The sequence below is a fragment of the Protopterus annectens genome, chromosome 4.part0, assembly GCF_019279795.1.
Source record: "Protopterus annectens isolate FY-2018-M chromosome 4.part0, PAN1.0, whole genome shotgun sequence".
In the NCBI taxonomy this organism is placed as follows: Eukaryota; Metazoa; Chordata; order Ceratodontiformes; family Protopteridae; genus Protopterus; species Protopterus annectens.
In genome coordinates this window covers 868,932,419-868,947,621 of record NC_056733.1, presented here as the reverse complement: position 1 = coordinate 868,947,621, position 15,203 = coordinate 868,932,419, and the positions used below count along the sequence as shown (strand labels likewise).

The window sequence follows — 15,203 nt, the reverse complement described above, 5'->3', positions numbered from 1 at the left end:
GCAAGGCTGACCCCACTTGAGAAAAATTTCTCTCACTACAGAGTCTTTCAGAGACCACTCGTGAGGCATGAGAATAGCTCTGCTCAACTTGTCCATAATATGATTGGACTTCCGGAGATGTGCGTTGCTATCAGAAAACGCTGAGAAGAAATCGCCCATTGCCACAGTCTGAGTGCTTCTCGACACAGGGGGTATGATCTGGTTCCGCCTTGTTTGTTGATGTACCACACTACAGACATATTGTCTGTCTGGATTGCAATTGTTCAAGGGAAGAGAGTCTTGAAGGGCTTGCAACGCTAAAAGCACTGCTCTCATCTCCAGAACATTTATGTGCAAGTGGCATTCGTTTGGTTGCCATGTGCCCTGGACTGTCCTGCCCTGATAATGCCCCCCCCACCCGATCAGGGAGGCATCCGTTGTCAGTGTAGCAACCGGAGGAGGTGGAACAAAGGGTCTTCCGACAGGAGCTGGGGAAGACATCCACCACATGAGATGCTTTTGCACGCCTGCGTGATCACAATGGTGTGAGACATTGGAAGTTCCTGGTATGACCATTGAGTAAAAGCATCCACTGAAGGATCCGCATGTGGTATCTGGCTAATGGAAGGAGAGGTATGGCGCTGCCATAATTCCCAACACCTTTAGAACTAACCTGGCTTTGATTCTGTTGTTGTTGAGAAGGAGTGATACCAATTTGTGAATGTCTGATATCCTTTGATGTGTTAGCCTTGCAGACATGTTTATAGTATCTAGATTTAGCCTATGTAGGTAATAGTACGACAAAGGCGACAAAACAGACTTTTCGCAATTTATTGAAATACCCAGTTTTTGACAAATGCGAAAAGTATAATCTCTGGCCATCAGAAGGAGATGCTTGGTGGGAGCTGTGAGGAGCCAGTCGTCCAAATATGGAAACACCTGGAATCCTTGTCGTCTCAGGTGAGAAGCTACCACTGCCATGCATTTGGTAAACACCCGGGGGGCAGTGGTGAGACCAAAGGGCAGGGCCCTGAACTGAAAATGACTGGTTCCCAGCCTAAAGCGGAGGAATCTTCTGGAGCGTCTGTTCATTTTTATGTGATAGTACGCATCCCGAAGGTCTATAGAGCACATCCAGTTTCCTTTGCCCAAAAGGGGAAGGATGGATTGCAGCGTGACCATCCGAAATCTTGTTTTCTTGACTGATTTGTTCAAGACACTGAGATCCAATATCGGTCTCCAGTCCCCTGTTTTCTTTGGAACTAAAAAGAACCTTGAGTAGATTCCGGATCCTTGTTGGTCTGCTGGCACTGGCTGAATTGCTCGTTTTGCAAGCAGTTTTGAAATTTCCAAAGCTGCTAGATCCCTTTGAGCGGGTGGAACATCTGGAAGGGAGTTTTTTGACTGATTTGGAAAGCGAAGAAAGGGGATAGAATAGCCTTGAAATGATGGACTGTACCCATTTGTCTTGAGTCAGGGATAGCCAGGCTTCTGGGTACAGTGACAATCTTCCCCGACTGCCTCCGAAGATGGGCAGTCGGGCAACACCTCAGGGATGCTGAAAGGGCTTGTCAGGGAAGGCTTCCCGATTGCCCTGGTTCTGCGGACCCCCCCTGCCCCTAGGGCGACGTCTACCATTGTTATTCCCACCTCTGCCTTTGGTAGGAAAGCGACTCTGTCGTCAGGCGAAGTCCCTTGAGATTGTTTACGGAACCACATCTTTCCACCCTTCTGGCCTTTGGGGTAAGGCCTGGAAGGAGTCGAACTCCGATGGCAGAAAGGGTCTTGCCATCAGTCTCGCACCTAGTCAGGGTTTCTTTCACTTGAGGACCAAAGAGAGATGATCCATCAAAAGGGGAGTTCGTGAAAGACGTCTTGAAAGGGTCCGCAAAATTGCATAGCCGCATCCAGGCGTGCCTACGTAAGGCCACACCTGTCCCTGCGGCTCTGCTCGCTCCATCAGCCGCATAAGAAAGGAGGCGCATGGAGGAGTTGGATATGGAATTAAGGGTAGCCAGCTGCGTGTTCATCTTGTCTTGGAAACCTGCAGCTGTAGGATCCTTTAACATTTCACTCGCTTCCTTGATCAAGTCCCTTTGAAGACGAGTGAAATGGCACAGGTAGTTCAGCGAACGCATGGTAAATGTCGCTGAGGAGAACATCCGCTTCCCGTACCTATCCATGGACCTCGATTCCTTGTTAGGTGGATGGACAGGTACTGAAGGATCAGCCAGTTCCTTCTTTGTGGCAGCAGCTACCACCATAGCATCCACAGAAACTCCTTTTGTTAAAAATTGCTTGTCTGCTGGAGCTGTGATGAACTTAGAGGGTCTCCTGGGAGTGGGGTCCACTGAATCAGGAGCCGTCCATGCCTTCTTAGCAATCACCTGCATGAGGGGGTCGAAGGGAGGGGACACCCAGGAGGTGGAAGGACGAGAGCCAAACGCCTCAAGATACACAGATTCGTCCTCCGAAGGGTTGAGGGCTGGCCAATTTCCCCTCTGTTTCAGGATCTCCAGAATGTCTGCAAATGAGACATCTTCAGAAGGGGAACGGGGGGAACCCTCAGAATCATCCAAATCTGTGTCTAGCGTGATGGTCTCAGGTGAGTCAATGTGTTTCCTCTTACACATCCTCTTCCGAGGGGGCTCTTCTGCCAAATCAGGAGAGGCCTCGGAAGAGGATGAAATCCCCACAGGGGGCTCCTGAGGAGCTGGCTCTCTGCGGTCCGGGATGAGGGAGTGAGTCGACTTACCCTGAGGCAGCATAGAGGGAGGGGAGGACGGAGCCGACTGTGGAGTAGAGCCAGGCTCTAACACACTCCGCATGACCTCGAATGCACCCCTGTCACGCAGAGCCAGAGGTCCCCGCTCCGAAGAGCTAAGAACCCCCCTCGGCACCGACAGTGATGGCTCCGAGGCCGATGTCGGAGCCGAACTCACCAGCGCCGAAGCCCCGAGAGGGAGAGGGGGGGTCGGACAAGGGTCCGATGCCACTCACCCCCTCGGAGCCGACGAGGGAAGTCCGGCGCCGAGATTCTTCCAAAGAAGAAAACGGAGCCGAAGACAATTGTATCGGCTCCGACGTAATCACAGTCTCGGTTCCGACGCGACCCGGCTCCGAACTCAAGAGAGTCGAAGGAGGAAATTGTTGATGGACCGGGGCAGGCATCGACTGATGAGTCGGGCTCTGAAGCATCTGGGCTAGTGCCTCGGACTTAAGTAGTCGACTCACTACCCTCTGAAGGTCATGATCCGACAGCCTCGATGACCTAGAGGAGTGAGACCTTTGGCTCCGTTCAGACAGCAGGGGAGATCCTGGAGCCGAATGAACGGAGCCAAGAGATGGTGACCTGGACCTCTTCCTAGTTGTCGGCTCCGAGGGTCTGGTCGGAGCCGACATGGGAACTTCAATAACCTCGGCTCCGGTCGGAGCCGAGGGAGCCACAGAAACTGTGGACTGAGATTTATCGGCTCCAGCCGGAGCCGATAAAGGCAAAGGTTGAGAAACCTGAGGTCTCGGCTCAGAAGCCGGAGCCGAAGACCTAGATGCCTTAGAGGGCTTCCCTGTTGAAACAGACAGGGAATCCTCTGGCTTCAGTAAGCCTCTAAGAATCAATTTATTTTTTCTTTCCTGCAGGACCCTGGGGCTGAAGCCATGGCACACAGCACAGGAGTCCTGCAGGTGCAAAGGCCCCAGACAATAGACACAAGAAGTGTGAGCGTCTGTCAGAGACATTTTCTGACAGCACGCATCACACTTCTTGAATCCGGAGACCTTTGCTTCTTTAGACATTTTGTCTGACAAGTGTACACAAACACCCACACAAACACACAAGTTATACCCTGTCAGGTTAACACAAAAAATTTAGTAGTAATACTAGTAATTTAAAACTACAAAAAACACACACACTCCACTAGGGAAGGGAAGGCCTATAGGCCCAAGGGAAGAACCAAAGGTTCTTGGGGAAAGAAACGGAAATTTTTTTGGGTAGGGAGAAAAAGTTTTCTAATCTACACTAACTAAGTAAAAATATTAACTTAAAGGGGTTTTTAAAGGCTAATTTTCACAAGAAAAATAGTACTCACCAGGAACCGGTAGAAACAACCAACCTCGAAGCTGTAGCGGCAAACGAGATCTGAGGTAACTCTCGCCTAGCATTGTGGGATATAAGGGGAGCCTCGAGCCGGTGGAACCAACTCTCGAGCTTTTAGAGTGGCCGAGTCGGAGCCGAGGTCGGCTCCGAACCCATCCAGCAAGAATGAAGGCGAGATAGACAACTTAACATTGAAGTTTAACCCTCCTAATAGGAGCAACTACCCCAGACTGACAGCTACACTCACAGGCTTTAATGGACCTATAATTACACTTATCCATGCTAAGATGGCACTAAAAAGATTCTTGAATAAAATCCCTTTCCTGTTTGTTTTGGGGAAGTTGGTTCTATGAATCCCAGAGACAGCATCTGTTCCAGGACCGGATGAAACTGAGAAATTTGCATTAAAGGATGAAGAGGAACAACATGAAAAGGAAGAACAGACTATCAATGCCAAATGTAACCTTACTGAATGATTCTCAGAATCCACGTGTCTTGACGTTATCCGATGCCACTGAGGAAAATGAAGACCTACACTTTGGGAAAGCTTTAGTGGAGTGTCAGGGTGGGAAGGGGAAAACACCTGAGGAGACAATGAAGTCTATCTTTTTGGACAGCTTGGTTCTGAGAGGCTGCTCCTTTCTTTTTTTTTTTGGGTCTGTCATTTTCTAAAAATGTGTTCACCTGTACTTTGCAGAAATGTTTATTTTGTTTCCTATAAAAGGATACCAAATTGGAAGGAACGGTCCCATTACACTTTGGAAAAAAGTGTTGAAAAGCCTGAGTCACCCCTCTGAATGATCTTCCCTCTTTCATCACATCTTTTATGAACCTCAACTGAAGAGGGGCCGAACAATACCTCTCTACACAGGGCAGAATTCAAAATCACAGTTTTGACATCTACTGGTAAATTTTGTGAACACAACCAAGCAAATCTTTTCATAACACATCTACAGCAGCTGCTCTAGATAAAACATCAGTACAGTTTTAGAACATTTTAAACTGTTTGGCTACCTGTGAAAGCTATTAAAGAATGCAGATATGTTCTAATTTCTGAAAAAGAAAGGTGATCAGTTAGCATTCTCATATTTCAAAAGAAGCAAGCTGGTATTTTGAGATATGAGCCTGACAATTCAGAACTCTGAAAGCTAAAGTAGAGAAATATACTTTATTCCCAAAAATATCAAAGGTTTTCTCATCTTTCTCAGAAGGGATATGGTTAACATTCACAAGATGGTTCGCAACAGAATAACTGCAGAGTTTGATTTGGGATTAGAAAAAAAGAAGTTATGTACTCACCATAACATTCCATGTTGGTAGTCCATCTCACCCCCTTCATTTTTACTTATGGGTTCAGAGCCAATCCTCGGCTCCGACTCGGCCGATTTATAAGCTCGAAGACTTCTGGTTGGCTCGTGGCTAAGCAGGTATCCCATAGTGCACCAGTACAAACCTCAAGATCTTGTTTGCCGCTCATGAGAAGAAATAATGATAAAGACAAACCAATACTAAAGGGTCTCCAACCAAATATAACCAAACTATTAATACCTCCAGATTCTTCCAGGATGGGGGCAGGAGGGCGGGTTGGTAAAAATGAAGGGTGAGATGGACTACCAACATGGAACGTTATGGTGAGTACATAACTTCTTTATATTGTGTAGTCCAATCTCATCTTCATTTTTACATATGGGACAGCGCCCCTAGCGCCTTATTCTTGGGTGGCTCACTGGAAAATACTCCTGAGCACCGTGGAGCCAAAGGATGCTCTAGCCCTGGAAGCTAAATTCATATTTGTAATGTGTAATAAAAGTGTGAGGGGTATCCCACGTAGCTGCTGCACAAATATTATCAAGTGGGACCCTGGCTTTAATGGCTGCAGATGTAGACAGAGACCTGGTAGAATGAGCCTTGATCTTGGAGGGTAAAGGTCTGCCCTCCGAATTGTAGACAAAGACTATGCAACTGAAAATCCAATTAGATAGTGTCACTTTAGAAACTGGTAAGCCCAATCTAAAATCAGAAAAGGATTTCCTAAACTCCTTGGTCCGATGCAAATAAAAACGTAGCTGTCTATGAACGACTAGCTGATGAAACCGAAATTCAGCTGCATTACAGTGATTACGGAAAAAACTGGGAGTTCTATGGATTGATTTAAGGTGGCGTGAGAACAAACTTTGGGAATAAAGGAGGGTTAGAGAGACAGTGAGACCCTGTCTTTATGAAAGATCTAATAAGTTGGCTTAACAGATAAGGCTTGTAACTCCGATACCAGTCTAGCAGATGTGATAGCCACCAAAAACAAAATCTTCCAAGACAAAAATTTCAATGAGGATGAGTGAGAAGGTTTAAACGGGGAAGATGTTAAGTTTGGACAATACAAAATTTAAATCCCAAGAAGCCACAAGTTCTTGAAGAGGTGGCCTTAACCAGAGTGGCTCCTTTCAAAAAGGTCTTGCATAGCTTATGAGACATTAAATTGGTGTCTGGAAATCCTAAATGGAAATGAGAAACAGCCGCCAATTGAACTCTGATAGTGGCAGCGGCAGATCCTTGCTGAAAAAGCTCCGAGAAAAATTCCAAAATTACAGGGATAGAAGCAGTGTAGGGATCGACATTCATTTTCTGTGCCCAAACAGAAAAACGTTTCCATTTACTGCCATATATTCTCCTAGTTGAAGGTTTATGAGAGGACATAAGGATATGTGACAGTGAGGCAGATACATCATGAAGCCTGACTAGAGATGGAACTGGCGCAGCCACGCTGTCAATTTGAGCATGTGATTCAAGGGATGTAGTGACCCTGACATGTGAGTCAAAAGATCTGGAGCTGGGTCCAGAATCCAAGGATCGTCCAGGAGAAGAGGCTCGAGGAAGGGGAACCAAACCTGATGAGGCCAGTAAGGAGCAATGAGGATTAACTTGCATCCCAGCAGTCTGGCTTTCTGAATCACTTTGGAAATGAGAGGAAATGGAGGAAAAGCATACAGAAGACCCAGGGACCATTCGTGAACTAGAGCGTCTCTGGGTGTCTCCCCCGGATGGGGAATGAGGGAAAAATAGCTGCTGCATTTGGCATTGACTGGACTGGCAGAAAGGTCGCAGCAAGGCTGCCCCATTTGCGGAAAATCTGTTCCGCTGTTTCATGTTTCAGAGACCACTCGTGAGGCAGTAGGATCGCCCGACTGAGCTTGTCGGCTATCACGTTGATCATCCCTAGGATGTGCGTTGCTACCAGAAAGCGCTTGGAAGAAATCGCCCATTCCCAAACTCACATGGCCTCTCGACAGAGTGGGTAAGATCTGGTACCGCCCTGTTTGTTGATATACTACACTACCGACATGTTGTCTGTTTGTATCGCAATAGTCCCTAGAGGAAGAAGGTCTTGAAGTGCTTGGAACGCCAGGAGCACTGCCCTCATCTCCAGAACACTGATATGCAGGTGAAACTCGTGTTCTTGCCATGTGCCTTGGATAGTCCTGCCGAGATAATGCCCCCCCCCCCCCAATTTGGGAGGCATCTGTGGTCACCGTGGCAATGGTTTGGGCAGGAACAAAGGGGGCACCCGTCGTCAACTGTCTGGGTGCTATCCAACAAAGGAGGTCCTCCTTGCATGATTCCATCAGCAGAATAGGGTGATTCAGCGGAAGATATTGGAAGGACCATTGGGAAAACCAAAGCCACTGGAGAACTCTCATGTGCAACCTGGTTAATGGTATTAATAGGATGGTGGATGCCATAGTCCCGAGGAGCTGAAGAACCCACTTTGCTTTGACCTTCTGCAATGGGAGAAAGCGTTGAATTTGAAAGCTTAAATTTTGTGCCCTTTCGGCAGGAAGATGAGCTGTCATGTTCACTGTGTCTACCTCTGCGCCTATAAAATTCACAGATTGAGAGGGCAATAATGCAGATTTTTCCCAATTTATGGAGATCCCTAATTGAGCACAAAGTTGAATAGTGGCATCCCTGTTTTGGAGAAGTAGATGCCTGGTGGTGGCGGTCAGGAGCCAGTCGTCCAAGTACAGAAACACCTGGAATCCCTGACATCTCAGGTGAGCTGTCACTGCTGCCAAGCATTTGGTGAACACCCTGGGGACTGTGGTGAGACCAAACGGCAGAGCACGAAACTGATGGTGACTGGCTCCCAGCCGGAAGCGTAGATAGCTCCTGGACACCTTGCCCATTTTTATATGGTAGTAGGCATCCTGGAGATCTACTGAGCACATCCAATAGTCTTTCCCTAACAAAGGGAGTATCGACTGCAGTGTTACCATCTGAAACTTGTCCTTCCTCATGGATTTGTTTAATCTGCTGAGTTCCAATATTGGCCTCCAGTCTCCTGTTCATTTTGGGACTAAAAAGAACCTGGAGTAAGTTCCGGATCCTATCTGGTCGGCTGGGATGGGTTGGATGACTCCTTTTAAGAGCCACTTGTTGAGCTCCACAGTTGCCTGATCCCTGAGATTGGGTGGTACATATGGGATCTTCTTGGGAACAAATGTTGGAAGGGAAAAGGGTATGATATAGCCTCTGGTAACAACTCTTTGTACCCACTTGTCTTGGGTTATACTTAGCCAGGCTTCTGGATACAAAGAAATACGACCACCGACTGGCCCCAGAGAAATGCAGTCGGCCCCATATCAGGAACGCGGATAAGGCCGTCCCCAAAAGGAATCACAACCTTGTTGGTATTGTGGGCTGCCCCTGCCTCTAGGGCGATGTCTCCCATTTCCTCCTCCTCCTCTGCTTCTGGAGGGTTCACCCTGTTGGTCCGAAAGGACCCTCTGGGACTTCTTGAACCACATTTTACCGCCTCTTTGACCTTTAGGGTATGGTCAAGAGGGAGCAGTAAATCATACTCCCATGGCAGAGAGCATCTTTCCTTCTTGCTCACACCGAGTGAGTGTGTCCTTCACCTTAGCTCCAAACAATGAGGAACCATCAAAAGGGGCGTTGATGAAAGTAGATTTGAACGGTTCCGCAAAATTACACAAGCGCATCCAGTAGTGACGCCTTAGGGCAACTCCTGAACCTGCTGCTCTACTCGCTCCATCAGCTGCATAAGAAATAAGCCGTATGGAGGTTTAACTATAGAATTTAGTGTGGACAACTGAGCAGAAATCTTGTCAGGGACTCCCTCAGTACATGTACCCTGTATAGAATCTCCCAACTCCTTAAGGAGATCCATCTGCAATCGCGTGAAGTGAGTGAGATAGTTAAATGATCGAAGAGTAAAAGCCACTGAACTGAAGACACGCTTCCCATACCTGTCCATGTGTCGAGACTCCTTATTTGGCAGATGGACAGAAGTCGTCTCAGCAAGCTCCTTCTTAGTGACCGCCGCCACCACCATGGCATCTACGGGGACACTTTTGGACAAAAATTCTTATCTGGAGGGGCAGAAAGAAACTTGTTGGGTCTCCTAGGGGATGGCTCCACGGCATCGGGAGTATCCCACACCTTTCGACTAACTAAATCCATCAGTTCGTCAAAAGGTGGAGACACCCAAGAGGAAGAAGGTTGACACCCGAAAGCCTTCAGGTACACAGACTCCTCATCAGAAGGGTTAACAGTGGGCCAGCTGCACCTCTGCTTAAGAATCTCCAGGATGTCCACGAAGGAGACATCATCAGAGGACGACTTGGGGAATTCTTCTGACTCCTCGAGGTCAGTGTCAGATGTCAAAGACTCATCCTGGGAGTCAACATGCTTCCTCTTGCATGTCTTCTTCCTGGGGCGCACCTCAGAAGGACATTCTGGGGAGGTGAAGGAAGAGTGGGGGCCACCAGCCGGTGGCTCCTGAGGCTGAGGGTTTCTGTTGTCTCCGGAGAGAGTAGGGGCTGAGACCAAAGTGGGTGCTCTAGGGGGGGAGAAAGCTGGTACCCTTGGTGGCAACTGGTGACTTGGACAGTATGCTCCTCACCATCTCGAATGCTGACCTCTCCAGCTCCGAGGACCTCTCCTGCTCTGAAGAGACAAAGGATGCCATAGGCACCAGAGCTATCGGCTCCGAGATAGACGCAGGGTCCGAACTCACCCTAGCCAAAGCGCTGAGAGGGGCACTCGGAACCGAAGACCAATTCCAACCTTCCCTATTGGCGCCGACCGGAGAGCTTCGACCCCTGGACACAACAGACACCGAAGGTGCTGGAGCATAGCTTGGCTCCGAAGCAACCGCAAGTGGAGCTGGAGCCGAGGGTTCCACCAATGGCACCAAGCCCTCTGACTCTGACAAACCAGCTTGGCTTGGAGGAGGAATAACAATCGAGGGTATAACAGGTTTCATAGGCTCCAGAACCGACTGGGTCGGAGCCGACAACAATTTAGATAGAGCAGATGACTTCAGCAGTCTTAGAACCACCCTCTCCATATCTTCATCCGAAAGGCTCCAGGAAGACCTGAAGGACATAGTCAGAGATCTTGATCTTAGAGGAATAGCAGGTTCCATAAATTCAGTGGTCGGCTCCGACAAACTAGGATCCGACCCTGTCACCACAATGTTGCTCTCAGTCGGCTCCGAAGGCAGTGGAGCCGATGAGGCCGATTTTGCCACTTTAGGAGGTGGCTCTGAGTCACCAGCCGGTGCCGGAGAAGGTCTTTTCGAAGACTTGGACTATGCAGAGTTAGTGGACTTGGAAGAAGAGGAAGAGCTAGACAAGGCTTCCTCAAAGGAAGGCTTTAACAGACCCTTTAGAATTAACTTGCTCCTTTTCTCCTGTAACACTCAGGGAAGAAGGCATGGCAAAACAAGCAAGTCTCTTGCAAATGGATGGCCCCTAAGCAACAGACACATAGACCATGAAAATCCAATGACATTTTTTGGGAGCACTTCATGCATTTCTTGAAGCCCGAAGGCTTGTGCTCCTTAACTGCATTAGACATACACACAGACGAAAGGAGAAGAGAAGAGAAGTAAAAGGGAGGACTAGGTCCTCTAACTTAAACAGGCCTAGCCCTGAAGGAGGAAGAAACACCACGAGGACTAGGGTCCTCTAACTAAAATGGCCTAGTCCAGACAGGAAAGGGACAGCTAGGTCTTCTAACTTAAACAGACCAGCGAAAATTCACACACACACAGAAAAACCTTTCACACAGAAAAAAACCTTGAATCTGTTAAAGATTAACAGAGGAAGTTGGAACTGGAGTTACAAACAACAAACTCCACAACTGTAAGAAAAAACACCAGCGGATAACCGCCAAAAACCAAAACTGCTCTACAAAAAAGTAGACTGGAAAAAAAACGCTAGCATTATCAAGCTATCCACACTAACCATAAGTAAGAAAACTGGTACACAGGATACCACAAAGCACATTAACACATTAACAGGCCCAATGCCCACGCTTGCACCAAAGGGTGCAAAGGAGCTAATTACCTAAGAATTAATAACATACACTAACAAATACTAATGCAACAACAATTGCACTAAACTAATATATCTTTGACCAAGATTTTAAACAATGTAAGCAAGAAAAAAGTTAACACTTAACCAGAGCCAAGAGAAACACAACCAAACTCGTCGATGCAGCAAACGAGATCTGGGGTTTGTACTGGTGCACTACGGGATACCTGCTTAGCCACGAGCCAACCAGAAGTCTTCGAGCTTATAAATCGGCCGAGTCGGAGCAGAGGATCAGCTCTGAACCCATACGTAAAAATGAAGGTGAAATTGGACTACACAACATCAGATATTTGTCTATGTGAAGTAACATTTATGTTACGTTAATATAGTTTGATTACTTTTATATCAATGTAAATTTGCCTATGTCACATGAGATAATTCAACAAAGGTGTTTGTGAAAGGAAAAAAAAAAAGAAAACTGATATTTGTGGGTCTGAGGAACCTTATAGAATTCAAGAGAAGTCAGGAGCAGACAACTGACTGTCAATGCTGCAGGCTGTCAAGAAAACATCCTCTAAAGCTGAAAGCACAGGAGGAAAAGCTGCAGGCTAAGGAAATTCCAGCTGCAATACATCCTATTTTGTTGGGATACTGGGAGTCCATACTATTCCCACTGAAACAATTATTTCACTCTGGTTTTAGTTTCAGAAAAGTATTCCCCTTTCTGGGACATACACACTGGAGAATCACATTCCCAGTCCAATTCCTGCTCTTCTGACTGAGAATCGCAATCGTCTATTTCTTTTAAAACTCAGGACGGAATTAAAACTTAAATAATTAAAGGCCTGAAATAAGAACTTGGCAAAATCCAGCCAGAATTCACTGTCTATCCTCAGTGAAACAGGAGGATGGATATGCCTAACTTGGTTTTCTTTTTCTAGGAGACCTCCTAGAAAATGACTGACTCCAGCATGGGGCTCTTCGCTAGGAATCAGGCACTGTAGGTTAGCCTTGCTGTAAAGAATCACCCGTTCCCTCCTCTGAGTGGTCCTCCCTTGCCTGACAAGGACAACCCAACAGCAGCACATGATGTGCCTAACTCCCAGTCCTTAGCATGTTCTCGAGAAGCAACACCAGTGGGATTAAGAGAAGATAAGAAGTCCAAAGCACCTGATTTAGCCACAGCAGAGTCACTCATCAGTGGTTTGTGCAGTAAGGAAGCCAGCCTGACTAACAAAGACTCCCATGAAACGTTTTTATTTTTGCAGATGGAGGAGAGAAGAATGAAAAAGCACAAAGCCTGCTCCATGGTTAACACCGAAGACTGTGTTAAGCAGGTAACAGAGCCTGGAAAAACTGGTGAACCTCCTGATAGGAATTGCACTTTTAAGGTAAACGATTTAGTGATACCCCAAAACTATTAGTACAAGCCCTTATCAATATTTTTGCACAAAAAAGAATTTTTACTCCAAAAAATGTTTTAAAAGAGTTTTTCACTATAAGGCAAAGTTAACCAAAAATTAACTTTTACAAGTTTTTTTTTTCTAGAGACAACCACTACAATACATTCCTTACTTTAGAAATACAATTTTCTTTATAAAAATAGTAAATACTTCCTCAGAAAATGAGTAAAAATGGAAGGTTTTCCCCAAAATGGAACTTTCCTGCCCAGCCTTGGAGAAAACACTAGTTGACTGTTGAACACTCTACCAACAGGGAGACAGCACTTCGACTGCAATAGAGCTCTGAAGGCTTGGTGCACTAACCACGGACTTTATACAGATGTTCTCAAGCTCTTCAGTGGTTAGGGCATGTGAAAGATGCACTGAAGGCTTTTGGCTGGTGGCAGGTTGTCATATCCTTTGCTAGCTATAACCCATACAATTCATGCAACTGCAAAAGCAATCTATTAATGATCATCACATATTGTTTGGAGTAGTGTCTTTGTTTCTTTACTCCCACTTATCAACTTAGGCATCAAACACAAGAGCTCTGGAATGAGCAATGGCCTTGCTTTACGCACCTCCTGACACACTCGTTTCCTTACACTGTACTGAAATTCCAATGTTTCAAGCATGATCTCAGTATCAGCCTTCAAGTACAACGATAAATGTTACTAAACCTACCTTAGAGGCGATCTCTGCTTGACTTACAAAGCCATGTCTGACCCAGCTCTGTTAGAAATGCTACATCTAAAGAAATTCCAATCCCTCCGCACCACACACTCCAGAGATCTCAACCTCATTATTGCAATGAACAGAACTTGCTGGAGGGACAGGTTCATAAACCAGAGACTGCCCTTGATCTGGAACAGACTTCCCATACATGTCAAGCAGATCACCTCACTGGCCCTCAAGAGAGGCCCTTCAAGAGAAATCTTGCTGAGTGGATGGGAAATCGAAAATTCACTCCAGTGGCTTTACTTGACAGAGGCACTGTGAACTAAGGTCAGGTGGCACTATGTCAGGGTAATCCTATGGGCTAGGCTTGTAAAGGCTCCAGGGCCATTAGTCTAGTACACACCTATGAACTGTGCACACTTGCATGTAGCAGCATTCATGATCAATCATAACCAGCTTGTGTGTTTTAAGACATGGATGCCAAGAAATTCTCCTTGAGAGCAAAGCTCGAAAGGTGAATCTTGGCATCTAAATCGAGAACACATAATAAACTGGTTATATGACTGTAACTCTCTGTAGTGCACAGAGCTTTATCTGATGCATGTACTACTAGCTACAAAAAGCTTTAAGAACCTGAAATGTTTTACTGCCAAAAAAACACTTAATGATGTCAAACAGACAACAGATAGAAATAAAATGCCCCTCCGTAAACTAATGGTTAAACACTTCACTCTAACATGCACAAAGTGTGTCAGAATGAAGTTAGACCACCTTGTAGAGCTGTTTTACTTTCTGTCTGTATTCTTTGCCAACCTGAGCTAAGTTAAAATCGGGACTTGCACTAGGGATGCACGTAACAAATTCACCTTTTTCCTGATTTTGGAGTGTTCATCACAGTGTTCTATGAACTACAGATATATTAATGCATTCACTTCACTAAAATAGCAGTATTTACATTTACACAGAATCACAAATAAACATGAATCCAGTTTGCATGTTCAATCTGCCTAGAGGTTGAAGTACCTTGAACTGGGGTGCGGGGGACAGTACAAATATACATTATAAATAAGAGGGATTCTGAGCAGGACTTACCAATGTGGACTTGATACCAACACTTTCAGCTGCCTGAAAGGCCAGGGTGAAATTCCGCTTCTGTAAAAGGAATGTAGTGTATTAAGTGAACACATCTGACCTAGAGATTTATAGTATAATCTTACTACAGTTTCAAGTATAATGTACTCCCCTCTAGACATACAGGACTGTAGCACCATCCTGCCCCAGCCTACACATTATCTACTATAAGGAGCATGTGGGAGGATAGAAGTCTTTTTTATATATGAAATCTCATCTGCAGATTTTATGGCAGACCAAAAGACACAACCTTACTCTGTAATAACATTTCTGTACTGGGCTGTCAGTGCTGATTCTCTGTCTGAATCTACTTTGGATCTGGGCACTGCTTAGACAGCGAGTTGCACTGTATTATACAGAATTGCTCCAGTTGTCTTAACATAACATTTTATGGGGTTACTGGTGCTATCTGTTCTACCATATGTACAGCAAGACCACTTATTTACCCGCCATTAAAACTGTCTACATTTTTAACTGTTTAATTACAAGAACAGAAAGCATAACACAACACACACATTTTTAGAAAGAATTTCAACAACA

At 46.0% G+C, this 15,203-nt stretch overlaps 1 protein-coding gene across 1 annotated transcript in view; it reads right to left on the bottom strand.

The window, feature by feature from the left end:
• The window catches only part of SPECC1L (sperm antigen with calponin homology and coiled-coil domains 1 like), a 2,326,126-nt gene that overhangs the window by 53,350 nt on the left and 2,257,573 nt on the right, over positions 1-15,203 (bottom strand). The window contains exon 14 of the mRNA XM_044068824.1: positions 14,625-14,684. Coding sequence (XP_043924759.1) covers positions 14,625-14,684 — 60 coding nt within the window. The remainder of the gene's footprint in view (positions 1-14,624; positions 14,685-15,203) is intronic.